This window comes from Pinus tabuliformis, chromosome 1_2 (genome assembly GCF_031772625.1).
Source record: "Pinus tabuliformis cultivar Carrire ecotype Pingquan chromosome 1_2, CPIR1, whole genome shotgun sequence".
NCBI classification, from domain to species: domain Eukaryota; kingdom Viridiplantae; phylum Streptophyta; class Pinopsida; order Pinales; family Pinaceae; genus Pinus; species Pinus tabuliformis.
The window spans coordinates 359249154-359273229 of record NC_142298.1 but is presented as its reverse complement, the minus strand read 5'-3'; the positions used below and the strand labels follow the sequence as shown (position 1 = coordinate 359273229).

The window sequence follows — 24076 nt, the reverse complement described above, 5'->3', positions numbered from 1 at the left end:
AACATAATCATGACAAACAACTAGAAATCCAATTCAATAGATATTTAACATTGGTAAACCCAAAGTAATCTATGTCTAATCCATTATGTAAAGCTAATAACATTAGTAAACAATAACATAATAGATAACCCCATGCCATTCATTAACATAAAATGTTGTGTGATAATGTAGAGTTAATATATCTAACATTGATAGAGACCAAATTAATTTATATTAAATTCATTAAGGAAAATTCATAAGATTAACAAATAGAGACAAAATAGTTAACCACTTGCCATTCACTAAAATAAAATGTTTAGTGTGATATAGAATTAATTTTATCCTTAAAACAAAACATTAAAAATCATCAAAACTATCATTTTTCTTCTTTGATATTTAAAATAACTAGTATATAAGGATACTTATTAATGCCAACTATAACACCAATACAAACCTATGTTAAAGATGAAAATGATTACAATAAATTGACAACAAAAAGTGATTAATATGGATGACTCGCTGATGTGAAACATGTGTTATATTCTTTGTAGATAGATAATGTAAAGTATCACATTAAGGTATTAAAAGCCTTTCAATATATAAACATAAAATTTAAAGAAAAATATGCCATAAAAGCACTCATTAATAATAAAAAAAATATATGATAAAAACACTCATTAATATTTATAATTAGAAATTCTAACCCCATTCTATTACATTTTAGAAACCTCATGTTGATTTTTCTCTTCATCTTTAGAATAGTCATCTTTAACCTCATGTTGATTTTTTTCTTCATCTTTGGAGTGGTCATCTTTAATTTGGTATTTGGCATAGATATCCCCTTTGTAAAAATCCTTGGTTCTCATCACAAGCCACCCACAGACCATGGAACCCACAATTGCCACAATTGCCATTATGATAAATGTCTCACGGAAACAACTCACTCCAATGCATGTCAGTTCGCTCTGGTGTGGTGCAGAGGTAGGTGAGGAGGCTCTAATCAAATCATGTGCCAAGTTATGTTGTTGTTTTGTAGCTTCTAAATCATAGAGATATCCTGCAACTCTTACGGATAAAAAGTAAGTTCCAATGGGGCTAGCAGAACCTACTAAATTATAGAAAGTGGAGTAATGTTCCAACCCAAAAAGCTCAGAAGTTATGGCAAAAATCATAGGCCACTGAGCTCCAAAGCAAAAGCCTATTACAATGGAAGCCACATAGAGAGCCCCTGGAACTGCAAATGCTATGAAAAGGTGGCCTATAGAAGAAATGGCTAAAACACTTGTTAGAATGAGCGGCCTAGGGAAACTGTACTTCTTTAACAAAAATTCAGATAAAAAACCTGCAACCACTCTGCCCAAGAAGTTCCAGATACTAATGAGAGACACAAATGTGCTCACATCCACTGAAGTGAATCCAAGGGCAGCCCCAATCTGACCCATGTTGTCTATGGCAGTGAGAGCTGCCCCAATACCACATATTGACCCTATGAACAGAATCCACATGTCTAAGTTCAACAAGCCTTGAAGAATTGAGTAATTTTCTCCTCGCACAGGAGCCTTGATATACTTTGAATATATTCCTCTTAATCCAAGCTCCTTGAATTCTTCTGAAACAGAACCAGGAGCCTTGATACACCATGAATATACTTTTGTGAGACTTACTCTAAACTTTTTCAGTACCCCTGTTACAGAATCACCATCCAGATTTGTTTCCTGGACATCTTTGGGCTGATCTACATGAGTCTGGGCCAACCCAAGCTCCCTCTTCTCTGCTTGGAATTTGTTAAATTCTTCCTTTGCAACCACTCCCAGGGGTGCCATGAGAAAAATTGCAATTACAGCAGCCACAATCTTAAACCCAATGGAAGGGAACTTGGAATGATTTTCTACAATGATAACAACCAAAAGAAACCCAACCAGGGTCAGGGCTATGTATAGATATGTATAAAAAAGGCTCTCTTCATTTTTCTCTGCATCTGACTTTATCAGGCGTACCATGAACATGGATCCGAAGCTTATTGCACATGGCAACCATCCAATGAGCAGAATCAAGGAGCTGGGATTGTTCCCATAAGATGCATGGTAGATCTGAGTAAAAATAGCTCCACTCAGTCCTGCAAATCCCTTGAGAAGCCCCAGCACCATCCCTCTGCTGTGAGGGAAGTTTTTCACACTTGTTATCACAGCTGCAGTGTTGGTGAAGGTCTGGGAATTGGATCCCACTGTTATGTACACAAACATCAACCATTTTTTATGGGTGGCAATACGGTCTGTGACAGTGAGCCACACCATAAAAAATCCAGTGATGTTCATTAATCCACCCACTGCAAGCACCACCGATGGAGGAGCAACTTCGTACAACAGGCCAGAAATAATCCCTACGTTCGCTCCCAAATCCTTAAAGAACCCCAACGTGTCCAGCGTCTGTTGGTCATACTTCAGAGCTGTTTTGATTGCAGGAGAATAAATGCCAAATATATATGTACCCCCTGTGAACGCCATTATTACAAAACTTACGAACAGAACAAACCATCTGCTATTAACCACGAACTTTACAAAAGCTACTGTTTCCTTCAACCCCATAATGACAGATATATTTACTGAATAAGGGATATAACACCTCAGAACCTCAGAACCATGAATGCAGATGAAGCTTTGAAAATCCCAATATCCCAATTTCACTCAAATCGGGTTTTGCTGCTAATGGCTGGACTAAAGTCCTTATATATAGAATCCATGAATCCTCAGAGGGCTTTGTCAGCGGGGAATCAGAAACACATTGGCCATGGAGAAAGATACAATATTCAGTCTTAGCCAGATCTACAACAGGAAACACGTTGATTCATCTCCTCCTCACAACGGAGATTCATGACAAAAATATCGTCATCGTGTTTTTCCCTCTCACAGTCGTATTTCTACGCATTACATCCTGCTGTTCCCTTTCACAGTCGTATTTCTACAGATGTGTCTGAATTCTCAGGAATCTGAAAGTGGTACCAGCGCCACGAGAGTGTTATGAAATCCCTAGTTAATCCCTAACCAAGATTTTCATAAAGCACTGACCCTGTGACACACATGCTGCATGCAATCATTGCACAAATATGACAAGGTGTGGACCGCTGGAAGTTATATTTATAACTGTGATTACCGACCAAATCTGAGAAAGCAGATAAGATTGTAACTCAAGTTTTACCTTTTCCAGAGTTTATGTATTTAAACCAGAAACCTCTGTAACCTAGAGTTTCTGTCATTCAATGGATGGGATATATATAGTTGACTTGTTGTTGTGTATATGAGTCAGAATGGAGTCTGAAATTACTGAAATTCCTGCACAGCAAAAGATACACATGGCGGACCCGAATGATGCTCTCTGATAAAGTAAGCAGTGGATCAACACGAGATATGTGAAGACCTGGAAGAATAGTGACTGGTCCTCCTCAACAACCTCTGCGTCCCACCCCTCATGACGGGTCATCTTCTTTGCTACAGACAAGAAGATTCAAAATCAAATTCTGAATCTTTAGATGCCAGCAAAGCACTAGTAGTTTGGATGGAGTTTTCCTGAATTTTGGCATGAGGTTTACCTAGGGGATTTGAATCTAGTAGTTTGGATGGAGTTTTCCTGAATTTCGGCGTGAGGTTTATCCAGGGGATTTGAATCTTGCCCGGCTTTTTTTAAGGATGATTACTTGCCACTTCTTCAATAATGGATGAGGTCACAATTACTTTATGTTTCATTCATTATTCTTTTTTAAAGCAGTGGTCTATAACGCGATTTTTTGAAAGTTTTTTCGGCCGGTTTTTTTGGTCGAAATTCAGCAGGAATTTATTGGAATCGCAAGTTTGATAGCTAGTTTCTACACAATGAAAGCCTCCTAGAGGTTTTTGAGGGTGCTGAATCCAAATATGTAGTTAAAAAACCATTTTAACCACAACAAATCAAGATTTAACCTCAATTTCTTCCGCCGGATTCCGTCACCGGAATCTCCAAAAAATCGCATTATAGACAACTCTTTTTTTTAATTTACTTGATGGGAGTCTGAATTTAGAACGCCAGTGGGGACTCGGGAGGACAATAGACAGTCCCCACCACACACTCGCTTGGCAGCATTCATTACTACTTTTATCTTTTTAAGTTTAAAGATACTACTTTTATCTTTAACCTTTGAGGTTGAGCTTTTGTAACTGTTTCTTTAAGGTTGAAGTTGAGGTTTGTAACTGTTTCTTTGAAATACAGGGGAATTGGTGTTGAGGTTGAGGTTTGTAATTGTTTTCTGGAAATATAGAGGCAATTGGTAAGGGTTATTTGGGTGAGTTAAAGGTTTAAAGTCGGTGGTTATTATAATTTTTAAAGTTAGTGTCAGTAAATTGTTTTGGAAAGATTAAATTAAATGAAGATAAAAACAAATCTTCTGAAATTAATTTTGATATATTCTCAAATTCAAGTTTTTTATATTTTCTTTTTTTTTTCTCTAGATTTGTCTCTTTGTTCCCATCAAAGTTGTGAAGGAGTCATTGCCCATCGTTTTGCATATCTCGGATTTACAAGAAGAATTCCCTGGTTTACATTGATTTGGGTGGGATGGACGAAAGGATGAGGTGAAACAAGAGGACTTCTAGATTTTCATCAAGAATCTAAATGAGAAGTCTTTTCTTTTCTAGGTCGTGGACTTGGATTCAGTCACTGAAGCAACATATAGAGAATACGCTGGATATTCTTGCAAATATACAATGTCTTCTATTTGAAGGAAAGTTGCTTCGGGGTCTATTTTAGATGAAGGAGTACTGCATTTCAAGAAACTCCACCATAATCTTGAACCTTAGGCTACATGGAGGTGCTTCGTGATCGAGGAACCTTGGAGGTTCTATCTCCTTCCAGCATGTGGCACAAGGGAAGGGCTCCAATGCATTGGATTTGTCTTAATACAACCCAAGACCTTATATTGTTGAATAAACGAAACAAGTACTTGACATGGAGGTAAATCTATCAGAGATAAACCACCCTTTTTCTGCTCTCCAATGTAGGGTTGTGATTTGCACATTCAATTCTTTTTTGCTTAGATCTAATGCTTTGCACTAGTGGGTCTTTTCAATTTGGATCCCCAATTGTGATATTTATCTAGGGTCAAAGGGTTTCTTAATTGTTAAATTCGATACTTAGGAAGATCTAGAGAGAGTATTGAAAGATGGGTCCTGGTTTTGGGAAATAGTTGAGCACTTCATTACCCCTTGGTTCCTATATTTTCATGCCACAAAAATGGTGGTCTCAGCAATATCAATATGGTTGAGGCTATCAAATCTCCCCCTTCCTTTTTGTCACCACAAGGTTCTAAAGGAAATTGGAAAAACCATGGGGTCAAACAAAAAGATGGACCTCAATAGAATGAAGAAATGTCTATTTACCTTCACCATAATTTGTGTGGAAATATACCTCAATAAAGGTCTACCCAATCGTATTTCGTTGAAACATAGAAATGTTCTGTGGACCTAATTTTTGGATTATGAAAATATGACATATAGATGTCGAATATCTTACCAAATAGGACACTTTAGAGCACATGCTTGCAAGCAAAAAAAAACTCCAAAAGAAAGGGGCAGGCCCACAAAACAAAATGATGCCAACCTTTTGATCCATACCTCACAAGGGAAGAAAAAGAAGAAATCATGGAGAACCCTCCAAACCAAGCAGAGGGGGATGCTCCAGTCTAAAATGGCAATGCAACCCACATGCAAAATGGTAATCAGAAGAAATCCATGCACTAGAACAATAAGAAAAATGAGGCACCCAAAGAAAATGGGATGGTGGGTACAAAGAGAGTTCATATCTTTGAAAGTTCAAATTCAAAAAAAGAACTCCCACCGAAGACTACAAGAAGCAAACTGACAATGGTACCAATAGATCCCAACTCATGGGGATGGTAGAGGGTCAAGAAAAAGAAAAGCAAGAAAAAGCAGTTAAGTGATAACTATCACACTCTATTTTGAAAATTCTTATGTAATTTTTCCAATTTGTTTTCTTTAACACACAAAAGCGAAAAGCTCCTGTTTAACATCTATAGAATGACATTTTGTTATTTGTTTAATTTTAAATAAAATTACAAATTTTTTTTTTAAGAAAACAACAATATAATAAAAATTATTTAAATAAAATGAAAATTCAAAATCAACAACTATTTGATAAGATCAAAGTTCAGAATTAACCGTCTTACTAAAATTATTATCATTATAACTTTTACAAATATTAAAAAACCAATACAAAACAAATTATACTCCCAATCAATCATAATCATGTAACTATTATACTCTTCACATTACAGGTGCATCTCCAATCAAACTCGAGTAATTAAAAACTGCAGGCAGGATACAGTGGACCAGTGCAAATCACTCAAATTACTGTGATGTATCAAATATTTCCTACTTTCCATGGTCAAAAGGTAGGCAGATAATCAAATATTTACTTAATTTGCAGTGAATCGCACTTAACTTTTAATTCCTAATTAATGGCGTGAAAGTCTGGAACAGGTTTATTCTTTCAAAGTCAATTATTGATAAAAAAAAAAAATATTAATAATACTTTGTAAAAGTTAAGTAGTTGTTAACTGTAAATTATTGATAAAAAAAATATTAATAATTTATTAATAATACTTTGTAAAAGTTAAGTAGTTAGTTAACTGTAAATAACTAATTTGATAATATTGGTCAAAGATATGTACAGTAGTGGGTAGGTTAATGTTAGGTCAAATCATGTGGTGGTGATCCTTACCTCCTGGAAATATCCACGTGGGAGGGCAATGATTTTCAACCATATATTTATTTTATTCAACATATTTATTTGTAAATAAAAAGTTGATTCAATATATAATTTAAACATAAAAAATATATTATTACAACAGTATAAAATATAGCAATATTAAAACACAATAAGAGAAGTTATAATTTTCTAAATATATTTCCCCATGAACTTGCCAAAGTGGATGCATTATTATTTCATAACCTACCCTTATCTTTATCTGTGCCTAACCAGTCATTGTAATGAGTATTCAAGCTACAAGTGGATGGAGGGATATTGTTATGCCAACACCACCACAATGTATTGATAATGAAAAGCATATTGTAGACAAAGGCTTGTTGGGTTCAATTATCAATGCATTGATTCGGTTTGAGATCCACAATTAGTGGTGTTCAAAAAAGGATTGGTATGGTGCATTTTAAAAGTCATATCAAAGTTGGCAGGTGGACATGTGCCAAGCTAACATGATTATAAAGGAGTTAAATAACATCTCATTTCATTTGATTCTCCTTGGTAATCATAAGAAAGACTTCAATCAATCCCACCAAACAAAGAGTGTTCATGCCTATTATGAGAAAGACTTCAATAGAGTCTTAGATTGCTATTATGAGAAAGACTTCAATCAATACTATCAATAAAGCAATGGCCATATTTACTTTCTTCTTAGGGAAAAGGCACTCTTTACCAGCATAAATCCAAGTTGGTTTTCTATTTTTGAAACAAGTGAAAATGATTTGCATCATGCAATGCAATTAGTTAGTCAATTTACTTCTTAGTAATCACTACCAAAATTCCACTCACTCATTTTTTATTAATCTTATGTAATAATTTAACATTAAAAAAAAAATATGTGTTTACTCTTACAATGGATGAATCATCATATATATTATTAACATGTGAGGCACTTGTGAGACTAATACTCTCACCAATTGGTGAATCATCGAAGCCTTAACTTATGAGACCAAATACTCTCACCAATGGGTGAATCATTATATATATTAACATGTGAGGAAGCCTTATATTATTAACATGTGAGGAAGGCTTAACTTGTGAGACTAACTTTTCTTCATTATATATATTAACATGTGAGGAAGCCTTATATTATTAACATGTGAGGAAGCTTTAATTTCTTCACATGAAGTTTCTAGTAATAAGTCATGTCATATGTGAGCCAACCTTAACTTGTGAGACTAAATTTTTTGATAGGAAGTTCTTAGTAATAAGCCGATGTCATAATCAATGAAGTTCTTAGTAAGAAGTCATGTTATAATCAATGAAGTTCCTAATAAGAAGTCATGTCATAATCAATGAAGTTCCTAATAAGAAGTCATGTATTTGATATCCTATAATTTGTTAGTATATTTACTCTAATAATGAATACCAAATCTCCACCAATCTCTTAATAATGTAATGTATGGCTAAGAAGGAGTAGGATTTAACTTGTGAGACAAATCTATCTTGCATAAAAATCTCAATAATGACTAAGGGTAAGTTGTGTCACTATGAGAGATCCAAAATTAATTTAATTGATAATTTAAATTTATTCTTTTATTATTTCAATTTCCATCTATATCATTATAATTTTTAAACTGGATAAACTAATTTGTTTTATGCTTTATTATTGAGATAACTTTTATTGAAAACCTTTCAAATAATCATGACAATTTAATTTAGTTCATAACAAGATATAAAACCTTTATCATATAAGAAAAAGAAAAGAGAATTTAACTTTTAGTGGACCACCTAATCAACCAACCAGAAACAAAAATTTCTATATTTATCTTTATTAGTCTCTGCTTCTTCCCCTTGTAGGGACTATAGTAATTGTTTTTTTATAGTGTCTATTAATTTGACACAGAAACCAAAAAAGTTTTTTTCTTTTTAACCAAAGTTTTCTTTTGTATTAAAATCAAGTTAGATCCACTCTTAATCCTAGATCTATCAAGCACTGACAGGGATCAAGTCTCTTTTCATAGTAGAATAGGTTTGTATCTCAAAAGCACGGACATGGATCAAGTCTCTTTTCATAGTAGAAGAGGTTTGTATCTCAAGAGATTTGATCCCTCTCTGGGCTTAATAGATCAAGGGTTAAGATAGATCTTGGTTGGTATTAATATTAATCTTTTAATATTAATACTAGATGTTTTTTACATGGCATGATAACAAAATTAATATTATCAAATATTGTAACTTTAAATTGTAGTTTTTTTGTTTTTTTTTTTTTTTTTTTTTTGTTTTTTTTTTTTTTTTTTTTTTTTTTTTTTTTTTTTTTTTGTTTTTTTGTTTGTTTGTTTGTTTTTTTTTTTTTTTTTTGGTTATTTTCATTTTTGTTTTGGGTTGACATTATTTATTTTTATTCTATTATTATTTTATTGGAGATGTGACATACTTACACATCACCTACATATTGGGTTGTAGCGCAATAAAAAAATAATATGTTTCCTCGCTAATGAAATAATTTTTCTATCTAATGAAAAATTTAGACATCTTATTTGGCTTCATATCAAGGCCATACTTAGGATAGATTTCATAGCAGTTCCAGGCTAAAGAGAATAGTTCCATGTTAAAGAACTAATGCTAACATTAGTTCTTAAACATTTAATGTTTAAGATAACCTTTTTTTGAAGTTTCCTAAAAACATATATCTCATTTTTCTGGGGAGACAAAGACACTTGTTTTATGTGGAGAAAATATACGGCGAGCATGAGGATGCAAGAATCCTTGAGTCACCATGTGGTGTGGTCTTTGGCTTCCAACAATACTTTATCAAACATATTTGATCAAACTTGATTAGGCCCGTTCATGAAAGTCTTTGTCTTTGCCACTGTCTACAAGATTCACTTTGATAATCTAGATTTCTTCCTCACTGGCAACATAGAAATTTTCCATGACTGGCATTTCTTCTTCCTTCTGGCTAGAGAGTTAGTTCATGAAGGTGTTGTTATTCGAGTTATTTACATTTTGAAGTTGGAATTTTTGCTAGCCTCCTCAGAAAATCATTGTAGAGTAAACTGCTAGCCTCCTTAGAAAGCCTCCTCAGAAAGCCTCAAAAAACATTTCCAAAGCAAAATATCTTGATTATAATTCAGGCAACATAATGAAGGAACTATTTTTAGCTATGTATAAGCTCTCTTCAAAAGATTTTATCATTTTAATAGGGATATTTTGACATTTTACATTTAGATGTTATGATTTCACAAATAAAATCATGTGGAATCTGGTATTCATTGAGGTCATGAAAGTATCGTTTCCAACAACGAAAGAGACATAGAAGAAACAACCATAAGGTATTTGACCAGGCTAAATAATTCCATCAAATTCTTCGTGTGATCCCCTCTGTCATACGCCAAGCAAAACTCTTGGAAAAAAAAACCATCCTTTCACAATTAGGTTCGCTGAGTGAGTTCAGTCTCCTTCATCTGGGTTTCACTTGCTATAACTAGCTTTGGTAGTGGTAGATAAGTTGGCTTCACTGGCTCTTTATGGCTTGCATACCTTGTTACTTGAGCATGGGTAGGATGAAGGTTCCAACTCCAACATGTTGAAAAATTTGTTTTCTCTTGTGGTGGGTTACTATAAGCTAGCCAGACAACTAGATGAGGTGAGGAACTACACTAATTAATACACATGGGTAACAATTAGGACCTTAGAGAAAATTTGGAATCCTTTCGCACTTTCCTTCGAAAGGCCCTGGTCCATTCCATCCCCATCCTGGTTGTTCTTTCCTTACCCTAGTTGGCTACTCACTTTCTAGAGCATAGTAGCCACATTAGGATGTCTTGCCTAAGCCCCTAAGCCTCAGATAGAAGGGTGGAAGTTAATGAAGCAAGCCCCTAGAACCTTCCTAAGAAAAGCGAAGGAAAACAATTGACAATGCTCTTTCTTTGGGGTTTAATAACTAGCTCTTCATTCATTGTTTATCGTACTTATCCTTAGTTGCTTCAATGAGAGATGTTGAAGCCTTCCCTACTGGATTCCAAAATGAAGAACTCATACTCGCGTAACTAATTAGTGGTTGGGGCTTGCTTGAGGGGGCATGTGGGGGCTGCATGCAAGCCCCACGTGGATACCTAATGAGTTTTATTTTTTTGTATTTACCTATTATATATATATATATATATATTCTTTCAACTGCAAATTTATTATAAAATAAATTGCACCACCTTTGCATGCAACAACACGTGTGTATTGTTAGAAAGTGTAGCAAGAAAGGTTTAATTTGACTTTAGCCTTAGTCAAATTGAGTAAATCAAATTTCCACATCAGCAGGACAACTTGGAGGTAGTTAACTAGTGTGACATAGATCTTGTCATTCAGTTAGCTCAATAAATTCAAGGTAGGGGTTTGGAGTTCAGTCATGCATGTATTGATTGCTAAAATTTAGCAATCTAGTTCAGTTATTTTCAGTTGTATTTAGTTAATCGACCTCTAACTATTGATATAGTCAGTTCAAGGTAAGTTGTGCAGTGAGACAATAGTCTAACTAAGGGATCTTTCAGTTAACTCATCAATCAACCCAAAATAGCTAATGCATGCATGAAATTCAAATTCTTGAGCTAAAGTGGAGATGACAAGGCAGTGTAACATGAGTTGTATACTAGTTTGAGTGTACAAGTGTTGCATGAGTAAGGAGATCCATCTTTAGGAATTGCACGAGGAAATAGGGACCTTTCCTATTGTTTAGGAGCTCAAATTAGCTCAAAATTGTGCAAGGAAATACGAGTTTTGAGGAGGCATTAAGAGGCTAAGTGTTGGCCATAGATACTCAGTTAGTAGGGAGAAACATTTTACCTTTGGAGGTGGTGCTCAAAGCTAGAGCATGCAATTCTAATAGTTTCTCTATACAATTGATTAATGCAAAAAGGCTTGAGGGGTTTTTCCCAGTTGGGTTTCCCTAGAAATCATTGTGTACTTATGGTTTTTCTTGTTGCATGTATTTGCATGTGTCTCTAAATTGTGATTTCCATTCCGCAAAATTGTAGAGTAGAATTGTGTCTCTTATTGTTCAGTTTGAAACCTTGAGCAGTTGAAATTTCTATCAAAATTATACATGTATACCTCATCAAGGACTCAGAATCGGTGCATGGACATGACCAATGTTCCAGAAAATTCATTGCAAGTTGCTCTTGATTATGCTTGTGACCTTGGAAGTGTAGACTATAGAGCCATACAACAGTGGGGAAATGCTACAAGATGCACATGAGGAATCTAAGTTTGTTACAAGGCATCTGCTATGAAAGGTTATATAACTTCTTCCATTGTTTTTCTGATTCCACTGTTATGAGTGAGGGTATCAAATCTCCCCCTTCCTTTCTAACACCAAAATGTTCTAGAGGAAATTGGAAAAACCTTGGGGTCATTCAAAAAGATGGACCTTGACATAATGAAGAAAGGTCTATTTAGCTTCACCGAAATCTGTGTAGAAATATACCTCAGTAAAGGTTTACCTAATCGTATTCCATTGAAACATAAAAATGTTCAGTGGAACTAATTTTTAGATTATGAAAATATGACATTTAGATGTCCAATATCTTACCAAATAGGACACTCGCAAAACAAATGCTTGTAGGTAAAAAAATTCCAAAAAAGAAAAAGGGTGAGACCCACAAAACAAAAGGATGCCAACATTTTCATTCCTACCTCACAAGGGAAGAAGAAGAAGAAATCACGGAGAACCCTCCAAACCAAGCAAAAGGGTATGCTCCGGTCTAAAACGACAATGCAACGCACATGCAAAATGGTATAGAAACAGAAGAGATCCATGCACTAGAACAACAGAAAAATGAGGCACACAAAGAAAATGGGATGGTGAGTACAAAGAGAGTTCATGTCTTTGAAAGTTCAAATTTAGACAAAGAACTCTCATCGAAGGCAACAAGAAGTGAATCGACAATGGTATCAATAGATCCCAACTCAAAAGGTGGTAGGAAGTCCAAAAAAGAAATTAAGTATTCGAAAATTCTTATATAATTTTTTCAATTTGTTTCCTTTTACACACATAGACCCAAAAACCCCTCTTACTAAATGTATTTGACATAGAGACCCAAAAACCCCTCTTACTAAATGTATTTAACATCTATAAAATATAATTTTTTTTAAGTTAAATAAAATTACAAATTTTCTCTTTAGAAAACAATATAAATTATCTGAATGATATGGAGATTCAAAATCAAAACCAACCACTATGTGATAAAGTCAAAATTCAAAATTGACAATCTTATAAAACTATTATCATTATGACTCTAGCACACATTAAATGAAATAAAACCAAACAAATTATACTCTCAATCACTCCCAATCATGTAACTATTATACTCTTCACACTGCAGCTGCATCTCCAATCAAAACTGGAGTAATTAAAAATTGCAGGCAGGATAAAGTGGGCCAGCGCAAATCGTTCAAATTACTTTGATGTATCAAATATTTCCTACTTTCCATTGTCAAAAGGTAGGCAGACAATCAAATTTTTACTTAATTTGCAGTGCCTCGCGCTTGACTTTTAATTTGTAATTAATGGTGTAAAAGTCTGGAATCAGGTTTATTCTTTAAAGTCAATTTTTAATAATTTATTTAATAATATTTTGTAAAAGTTGAGTAATTATTAACTGTAAATAGCTAATTTTATAATATTTGTCAGAGATATGCACAGTAAAGGGTAGGTTAATGTTATGTCAAACCATATTGTGGTGATCCTTACCTTCTAAATATCCACGTGGTAGGGCCATGATTTTTAACAGTATATATTTTATTCAACATGTTTATTCGTAAATAAAAAGTTAATTTAATATATATAATTTAAACATAAAAATATTAATAATATAAAATATAGTATTATTGAGTTGAAATGTTTATTTTACATTCCAGTTTGATGTGTAAAAGTGTATCATTAAAATTGAAATTTTGTTTATATTAACAGAAATAAAAAATCTAAAAAACAAAAATTAACTATTTGAAAGAATAATTTCGGCGTAAATCACATGTAGACAGACATTTGTCATTTACATGTGATTTAAGCAGAAATTATTCTTTCAACTATTATGGATCAGAGAAGCCTCAATTCAACTAAAAATTAACTATACAAAACATTTAAATAATATAAACTCATAAATAAAATTAAACTGAAAAAAATTTAGTTAAATCCATATTTAAAATAATTCCATACTAATTAAAACACTTATAAAAAAATATATAATTTTTAAAATATATTATTTCATAACCTACCCTTACCCTTATCTTTATCTTTGTGCCTAACCACTCATTGTAATGAGTATTCAAGGTACAAGTGGATGGAAGGATATTGTTATACCAACACCACCACAATGTATTGATAATGAAAAGCATATTGTAGGCAAAGGGCTTGTTGGGTTCAATTATCAATGCATTGACTTGGTTTGAGAACCACAATTAGTGGTGTTTAAATAAGGATGGGTATTGTGCATTTCAGTGGGCATGTGGACATGTGCCAAGTTAACATGAGTATAAAGGAGTTAAATAAAATTTCGTTTGATTCTCTTGGGTAATCATAAGAAAGACTTCCATCAATCCCATCAAAACAAAGAATATTCATACCTACACTTTGAGTCTTAGATTGCAATTATAAGAAAGACTTAATCAATACAATCAATCAATGCCCATATTTACTTTCCCCTTAGGAAAAAGGCTCTCTTTACCAACATAAATCCAAATTGGTTTTCTATTTTTGGAACAAGTGAAAATGATTTGCATCATGCAATGCAATCATTTGTTAGTGAATTTACTCCTTAATAATCACTACCAAAACTCCACTCATTTTTCTCCACCTATTTTTGAATAATCTTATGTAATTATTTAACATTAAAAAATTTATTTATTTACTCTCACCGGTTTGTGAATCATCGTATATATTATTAACATGAACATGTGAGGAAGCCTTAACATGTGAGACTAACTTTTTTGAATATATATTATTAACATGTGAGGAAGCCTCAACATGTGAGACTAACTTTTTTGAATATATATTATCAACATGTGAGGAAGCCTCAACATGTGAGACTAACTTTTTTGAATATATATTATCAACATGTGAGGAAGCCTCAACATGTGAGACTAACTTTTTTGAATATATATTATCAACGTGTGAGGAAGCCTTAACATGTGAGACTAACTTTTTTGAATAATCTTATGTAATTATTTAACATTAAAAAATTTATTTATTTACTCTCATCAGAAACATAGATATCAGAAACATAGATATTATTAACACGTGAGGAAGCCTTAGATATTATTAACATGTGAGGAAGCCTCAACTTTGCGAGAGTAACTTTTCTTGACCTGAAGTTCCAATTAATAAGTTATGTCACATGTAAGCCAACCTTAGCTTGTGAGGCTAACTTTTTTTGACCTAAAGTTTCTAGTAAGAAGTCATGTCATAATCAATGAAATTCTTAGTAAGAAGTTTAGTAAGAAGTCATGACATAATCAATAATTCATCATTCCAAGTTTATCTTTTATTTCTAGTATAAGAACCATGTGATATCTTATAATTTATTAGTATATTTACTCTAATAATGAATACCAAATCTCCACCAATCTCTTACTAATGTAATGTATGGCTAAGAAAGAGTAAGCTTTAATTTGTGAGACTAATCTATCTTGCATAAAAATCTCAATAATGACTAAGGGTAAGTTGTGTTATTTTCAGAGATCCAAAATTAATTTAACTAATTTAATTGATAATTTAAATTCATTCTTTTATTATTTCAATTTCTTTGTAAAAGATAATTTTTAAACTTGATAAACTAGTTTATTTTTATTCATTACTATTGAAATAACTTTTATTGAAAACCTTTTAAATAATTATGACAATTTAATTTAGTTCATAACGAAATATAAAACTTTTACAATAAAAGAAAAAGAAAAGATAATTTAATTTATACTAGACCATATAATCAACTAACTAAAAATGATAATTTCTGTATTTATCTTTATTAGTCCTTGCCTCTTGGGGTTGTAGGGACTATAGTAATTGTTTTTTATAATGTTTATTAGTTTGACACAAAAACAAAAAAAGGTTTTTTTCCTTTTAACCAAAGTTTTCTTTTGTATTAAAACAAGGTTAGATCCATCTTAATCTTGGATCTATCAAGCACCGAGAGTGATCAAGTCTCTTTTCATAGTAAAAGAGGTTTGTATCTCAAGAGATTTGATCCCTCTAGCCGCTTGATATATCTAGGGCTAAGATAGATCTTGGTTGGTATCAATATTAATCTTTTAATATTAATATTAGATATGGGTTAAGATAGATCTTGGTTGGTATAAATATTAATCTTTTACTATTAATATTAGATGTTTTTTACGTGGCATGATAACAAAATTAATATTTTCAAATATTGCAACTTTGATGTGGAAATATTTATGTCATTAAAGATTTTAATATATCCATTAGATATGGTTTTTCCTTTTAAAGATTCATTTTAAAAATATTTAATTAAAAGAAATATTAAAAGATTTTGGAGCAGGATTTTCGATTTTTTCTGTTGAATTTTATTGTAATTTTTTTTTATCTATATGGTTATTTTCATTTTTGTTTTGGGTCGACATTTTATTATTATTATTATTATTTTATTGGAGACGTGACATACTTACACATCACCTACATATTGAGCTATAGAGTGCACATCTCGACGCAATAAAACAATAATATGTTTCCTGGCTTATGAAATACTTTAATGAAAAAATTTGGCATCTTATTTGGCCTCATATCGAGGCCATACTTAGGATAAATTTCAGAACATTTCCAAGTTAAAGAGAATAGTTCCATGTTAAAGAACCAATGCTAGCATTAGTTCTTAAACATTTAATGTTTAAAGTAACCTTTTTCTTAAGTTTCCTAAAAACTTATATCTCATTTTTTTGGGAGACAAAGAAACTTGTTTTATGTGGAGAAAACATGTGGTGAGCATGAGGATGCAAGGATCCTTGAATCACCATTTGGTTTGGTCTTTGGATTCCAACAATACTTTATCAGACCTATTTTATCAAACCTAATTAGACCTGTTCATGAAGGTCTTCATCTTTGCCACCGTCTACAAGGTTCACTTTGATAATCTAGATTTCTTTCTCTTTAGCAGCATAAAAAGTTTCCATGCCTAGCATTTCTTCTTCATTTTGGCTAGATAGTTAGTTCATGAAGGTGTTGTTATTCAAGTTATTTACATTTTGAAGTTGGAATTTCTGCTAGCCTCCTTAGAAAGCCTCCTCAGAAAGCCTCCTTAGAAAACATTCCTAGAGTAAAATATCTTGATTATAATTCAAACAGCATAATAAAGGAACTATTTTTAGGTACATATAAGCTCTCTTCAAAATATTTTATTATTTTAACAAGGATATTTTGACATTTTACCTTTAAATGTTTTGATTTCACAAATAAAAGCATGTGGAATTTGGTATTCATTAAGGTCATGAATGTATTGTTTCGAGTAGAGAAAGAGACAAAAGAAATAGTCAGAAGCTACTTGACTAGGCTAAATAAATCCACCAAACTCTTCGTGTGATCCCCTTTGTCATATGCCAGGCTAAATTCTTGGAAACAAATGAACCATCCTTTCACAATTAGGCTGATTGAACGAGTTTAGTCTCCTTCATCCATATTTCACTTGTTGTAACTAGCTCTGGTAGTGGTAGATATGTTGGATTGGTTACCTTGGTACTCAAGCGTGGGTAGGATCAAGGTTCCAACTCCAACATGTTCAAAATTTTGTTATCTCTTTTGGTGGGTTACTGTAAGCCATCCAGTCGGCCAGATGAGGTGAGGAACTACACTAAGTAATACACATGGGTAACAGTTAGGACCTTAGAGAAAATTCAGAATCCTTTTGTGCTTTCCTTTAGAAGGCCCTGGTCCTTTCCTTCCCCGGCCTAACTGTGCTTTCCTTACCCTAGTTGGCTACTTGCTTTCTAGAGCATAGTAGCCACATTAGGATGCCTTTCCTAAGCCCCTAAGCCTCATATAGAAGGGTGGAAGTTAATGAAGCAAGCCCCTAAGACCTCACCAGCAAAGCAAAGGAAATAAATTGACAACACTCTTGCTTTGGGGTTTAATAACTAACTCTCCATTCATTATTTCTCGTGCTTATCCTTAGTTGCTTCAGTGAGAGATATTGAAGCCTTCCCTACTAGATTTCAAAATGAAGAACTCATACCGATGTAACTAATCGATGGTTGGGGCTTGCCTGAGGGGGCATGAGGGGGCTACATGCAAGCCCCACATGGCTACCTAAAGAGTTTTATTTTTTTGTGTTTAACTTTCTATATATATATATATATAATTTTTCTTTGAACTGCAAATTTATTATAAAATAAATTGCACCACCTTTGCATGCAACAACCCACGTGTATACATTATCAGGGACTCAGAGTTGGTGCATGGCCATGATCAATTTTCTAGAAAATTCATTGCAAGTTTCTCTTGATTATGCTTGTGGTCTTGGAAGTGTAGACTGTAGAGCCATGCAACAAGGAGGGAAATGCTACAGGATGCACATGAGGAATATATGGTTGTTCGAAATGAATATGATATGAAAGGTTATATAACTTCTTCCACTATTTTTTTTATTCCACTATTATAACATAAACACAAAAGAATCACAATTTCTTACAAACTCTTGAACAATAAAAAAATTTTAAATAATTTTTTTCACCAATTCAAAATTTACCTATGTCTTTAGGATAATGTGGATAGTGTAGATCTTGTGGTTTTTGTGCAAAGATGAGTGGTTCTTCTTGATGAACTTTGGATTTCACGTATTCTTTCATGGGAGGAGTTCCATGCCATATTTGGGTGCCTAGGATCAATATCAAAACAACTAGATAAGGTGGCACTTGAACCCTATGGAATCCAACCTTTTTAACCATTTCAACTAAGCCCACCGCCACCCCCTTCAGGTATACTTCTTCAAACTAGAATTTAGACATCATATCCACTCTGAAGTAAAGTTGAAAACCTAATGCTTAGCTCGTCCCATCATTCATTCCTTCTTGCAGGGCATGTAGCACCATTTCCTTAAGATCTTGTTCAAAAGTTATCACCTCACCTAATGTCCCTCTCATCTTTAGGTGCATATCCAATTACTATAGAGGTAGTTTGTGGAGTTTGAGAAGATTTAGTTATTGTGCTAGTGAATACACCAACTTTAGAGAAAATCTAAAATTGGCTCTAACTCTAAGGTTTCGAGTGTCATGTCATGATACCCAAACAGATCCTATCGTACTTCCTTCAATTATTGTAGTAATATGAATTGAGTAGTTTAGTTGGCGTATGGCTTCATGACATTGCTTTCTTATTGTAGATTGGGCTTGATTCTATTGGATATCTATGTTGTTGGCTATCCATTACTTGTGAATCAAGAACCAGAACATGGACTACAAATTCCCTTTATCTTAAATATCAAAGTGCATCTTCTTTATGTTGCCCGCCATGGATGTTGGGCAAGATAGAAAAGTGCTAAAATTGTTGGCCCACAAGGTCAAACAAGTGGTAAAATCATGGGCCCACATGGTCAAACAAGTGGTGATTTATATTTAATTCAACTATCAATCGATGTTTAATAATTTTTGTATGTGACATCTCTGCATGCTTTACACGCCTTTTGAAGAAGGCTCTAAGAGGATGTTGAGGTGTTTTGCTGCAATTATATGCTTCTTTATCAAGGATGTTGTTTTCCATAGACCCTGCTACAACATTTCCTCATCTTCACCTTCCACAACAGGGTCTTGTTCAAGTTGGTGTGACCTGTGAAACAAAGGGACATCGACTAGGGCACCCTGTAGAAGGAGCATAGAGAAGGACAATGAATGCCCAACCACTTTGTATCAATGGGTATGGATATTCCATTCCTCAGGTATCTTCATTTCCACATTGGATTCCTTAATGCACATCAAAAATATGGTGTCAAACTTATTTGCAACGTCCATTGTGTTCTTATATTGTCTTGTTGTTTTACATAGCATAAAAAATTCTTTGCAACTGTTGAATTCTCAATGTTTACAATTTGAAATGTATGGGATGAAGATATTCAAAGTATTTTTCTTATGGTTTTTCAGGAAAAATAGCAAATTTATTTCACATATCAAGGATTGCATTGTAAGTGCAAATATGTAAAGATGTTAAGCTTTGGATTCATACTTTCTTAATATCTTAGAGTAAAATTCAATTTCTTACGATTTAAGTTTCTCAAATTCAATATTGACAAGCCACATAAAAATTGAGTTGACTCTATTGCCTCTTTTACCTGGTTTAAAGTGAGAGAAAGATGCTCAATAATTCTAAAAATCTTTGGCAACTTATAATCACAATGGGGAGAAGTTCTATTCCTATAGTATTCACTTGGCATTGAAGAATTATATCTGGGTGGTCTAAGTTTTACGTATATATGGGTAGAGTTCACTACTTTTCCCATGCCTCTATGATTCATTGGAATTCGTATTTTCAAATTATAGTACAACATATTTGTTGTCCTTGTAGCTCATCATGAACATGTCTCCTCTTCCTACATCTGATAGGGGACCTTTTTGGACCACTCTTTGACTCATTTTAGGTATACGCATTTTTACCATAGAGTTGGGCACATGTTGTTGGTGTTGTTTCCTTTTTGTAACATTTCTAGTTGACCCAAAACTCTCATGATGCTCCCTTTGTAAGGGCCATTTGTCCTCTCTGTCATATCTAGAAGGTGGGGGTGGGTCACCTCCCATGTCCAATTAGAGCAATCCCCTCCTTAGAACATGGAAAAATGAAACATTGATCCCTGAGATAGGATCCATTGACATAGGTCAACACATTACACAAGTGACTTATGATGGAATTGATCCTGATGAAAATTTCAAACAATTCTTGGCTCTATACAAAGAGTGCATTCCCAAACCACCAAACTCTTCACCAATAAATTGTCTTTTTAAGTAGTCTTATATTGGTACTTATCAGGTTGTATCAACATTCCATCTCTAGATTTTAACTTGTATAGGTCTTTACTAATTAGTTCAACACCAATATTCTACTAGATGATATTGTCCAAAGATTCTTTCAACGCAAAAAGGGAGATCATGAACCCATCACTTACTATGTTAGGAGATGGAAAAGGCTTAGCACTATGACTTCACATGACTTTCCTCACCCTTCCCTTGGTTTGAGTGAATGATATTGACTCAAGAAGTTGATAATTCTCAACATATTGGGGATAAATGATTGGGACCAAGAAATGGGAGACCCAGAAAGTCATAAATATCATATGAATACTTCTAATGAAATCCATTTCTAGTGCTCATATAACCATCTCTTCAATAATTAAAATGGATGGTTGTGAATTCTTCTAGTTATGTTAACTCTTGAAAGAAGGATAGTTTGGGCACCATGTTGTTGTCATATCTTATCCAACTAACTCACTAGTGGTTTATAAGAATTAAAGTTAATAACCATGCCTATTATCCAAATTCCATTAATTTCATATGCATAACACTATCATGAGGTCCTCGATTATATATTTAAATAAATAACAACTAGCTTTATAAATGTGCTTAGAGATTACAAGGCTCATATCTATGGCCCAAAAATAATGAGCATCCTTGTCCCTAGTAGCATCTACTTATCTCTTATATGACACACATAATTTATTTGGCCGAGACCATTTATTACCACCATATGGCAATCTCATGGTCGAAGTAGGAAATGGCCAAACCACTGGCTATTAAAAAAGAACCAATGGTTCCAAAAGTATATTCATGCAAATTCTATTAATACCTCTTGAATCCTTGATGAGGTTCAAAGACATATTGGTGTTCTAGACCTTGTTGTAACAATTTCTTGTATAGTCAAAATTTTGAAGTTTTTATTTCAAAATTTGAAATAAAATTTTTATTCATGACCTTTGTGATAAAGCACACAACCTTTATTTATGCGCTTGTGTTTATTTAATTGTATTATTTGTCAAAATAAAGGACATTGCCACATTCTTGATTGTGAAAATTCCAAAGATTTAGATCTCCTCCACCCCGATCAACAGGTAATAATGAATTGTGGGACTCCCCCCACACTCTGATGTTTAACGAGGTGATTCTGTAATCCATGGTTTTTTGAAACCATGGAAAATGACGTGTTACACATTCGTTCATTGCGCACCCCCCCCCCCCCCCCCCCCGCAAACCGCCTTCCCAATTAGCCATTTCCCGCTAGACTTATCCCTCCAGTATCCTATTTGCTATTATTTTGCCAAACTATCTCCCGCTATTTCCTTCACCATTTTCTAATGCATTACCACCAAAATTCACATTTAATTCTTGTCAATGTTCAAACATCTGTTACACACTCTGATAATTAAATTCATCAACAAATATTTCGTTTCCTCTAAACACCAAGTTTATTCCATGTTGTTTGACCATTTTTCTTAGACTTACAATGTTCCCAAAGCGATCCATCAACAAAGGAGTTATAAAAGTTACACAATTAACTCTCTCAACATTTTTAATTCTTACCTGCTATTCAAGTTTGCTTACTCTTTGTTAAATTTTCAAGATGAGTACCAAGAAACAAAAAGGAAAGTCAAAAGTTGAAAATCCCATGCTTCCTAGAGTCATGTTGATGGTGTTGGACCCGTCAACATGTCAGGGGATCTCCCTAGTAAGGAGTCCCAATTAGACCTCAGATCGTTTGGTGTAGGAGTCCCAGCAGTGGGTCGTACAGTAATGCCTTGACCGTGATTTTGCACAGAGGCAAGTAAGATAACTCTATTGGTAGCAAGGGTGTGACAGCTGTAGTGAGCCAAGGAAGGTGCATGAGAGGTTCTAACACGCGGGGGGTTGAGATGAGTTCTCCCCTTGGAAAACTGTGATAGCACGTAGTTAAGAAGGGAACAAACGAGCAAAGATGCATCACAACATGGAAGGAAAGTTAGCTAGCAATCCAAAGTGATGGTTAAACCAACAACACATTTTAGAAAGATTCATACATACATACATAGATAGCTATACATGCATGTGTAAGTAAAAAGATACATATATCATTTAGAGTAAACCAGATAGCATAGAATACAATACAACATATGCATGAAACGTGTTGGCTCTTGCTATATTAAGAAGTGTAAGTTCTAGTCATACAATACATCCATGTCTAACAACTAGTTTCGACAGCAGAATGCTACAACCACAACCACCTGCTCCTCCAAAGAGATATACTATCTCTGTGCAGTGAAGAAGCCAAGGCTTGTTACAATATTTTCCAAGCTCTCTCCAAGATAGTATTATCGGAAGCTTGGCTGACCAAAATCCACTACAATGAGTTATGAGGTTGTATTTATAGCAAAGGGTGGGGTGACCCTTGACATTCCCCTATGTGACAATTCATCTACCCTCGTGACTCTTCATCTACTCTACGATTGTTACATCCAACTATCAACACTTGAATTTCCACTTGACAAGACGCTACATTACAATGCACATGTGCCCATGTGAGACAAAATGGCTTGAGCAAGCCATTCAAGACATCACTAACACTTGGTCCGCTGTAGTGAGACCAACTCTTTGACATTCTTGTGACGGTGAAGGTGGTGAGCTGATGCCAAGCTTGGTCGTCTGTGATGGTGTGCATGTGCTCCATGGCGAAATCTTGCTGAAGTGAACTCTTGCCTCTATTGCATCTAGGTGCATTGGTGTGGCTCCTCCATCAAACTCGTCTGCTAACATGCGTATGGTCTTCTTGGGTGCGGCCGAAGCAACAACACACTAATGCATAGTGTCCGTGTTGATCTTCCAGTGTGTGTTGGTGGTCATGCGCATCAAATGTCAACTACATGTCCAACTTCAGTTGGACTTGCTTCTTGTCTTTGCCTCGATGAGTGTGCCAAATGGGTTAGATCTCATACGTGCGCACTATGAAATGCATGCTACTAAATTCCCTTGCATGCAATCAACAACAACACTCACCATGTTTGCTTTGTGCCAGCTGCTAAGATGAATCTATAACTTGCACAGGCGTGGTTTCATCCGTCTGTGCATGTTGCGCCTGCTGTTGTACCTATTCCTGCTGCAACTCATTCTCTCGTCTATGCAACTCCTGTTATTCCTTGAGTTGTTGCTTCAGCACATGCAACTCCTTCTCTATTCTATTCTCTGTCTTCATGCAATCTTCATGTCACGCCATCACCTCATAGCCTGGGTCTCCAAAGTTTCTTTCATCACATGTGGATCTGCTTGAGCTTGCAACTTTGTTCTGCCTTTGTGTTGTCAACAACCTTCTTCTTGTGTTTGTTGCATCGGTATGCTGCCTTCAACTGCTGTT

General features: G+C 34.2%; 1 protein-coding gene across 1 annotated transcript; it reads right to left on the bottom strand.

Moving 5' to 3' along the window:
- Positions 1 to 639: 639 nt before the first annotated feature.
- On the bottom strand, positions 640 to 3260 carry LOC149205860 (protein NUCLEAR FUSION DEFECTIVE 4-like). The gene has a single exon (XM_089395191.1). It carries the CDS (start codon positions 2562 to 2564, stop codon positions 693 to 695), a length of 1872 nt encoding a protein of 623 aa, XP_089251317.1. The 5' UTR covers positions 2565 to 3260; the 3' UTR covers positions 640 to 692.
- Between the last annotated feature and the right edge of the window lie 20816 nt (positions 3261 to 24076).

Excerpts from the sequence above, each read along its gene's own strand:
- LOC149205860 (XM_089395191.1), bottom strand. The coding sequence starts at position 2,564 with ATGGGGTTGAAGGAAACAGTAGCTTTTGTAAAGTTCGTGGTTAATAGC.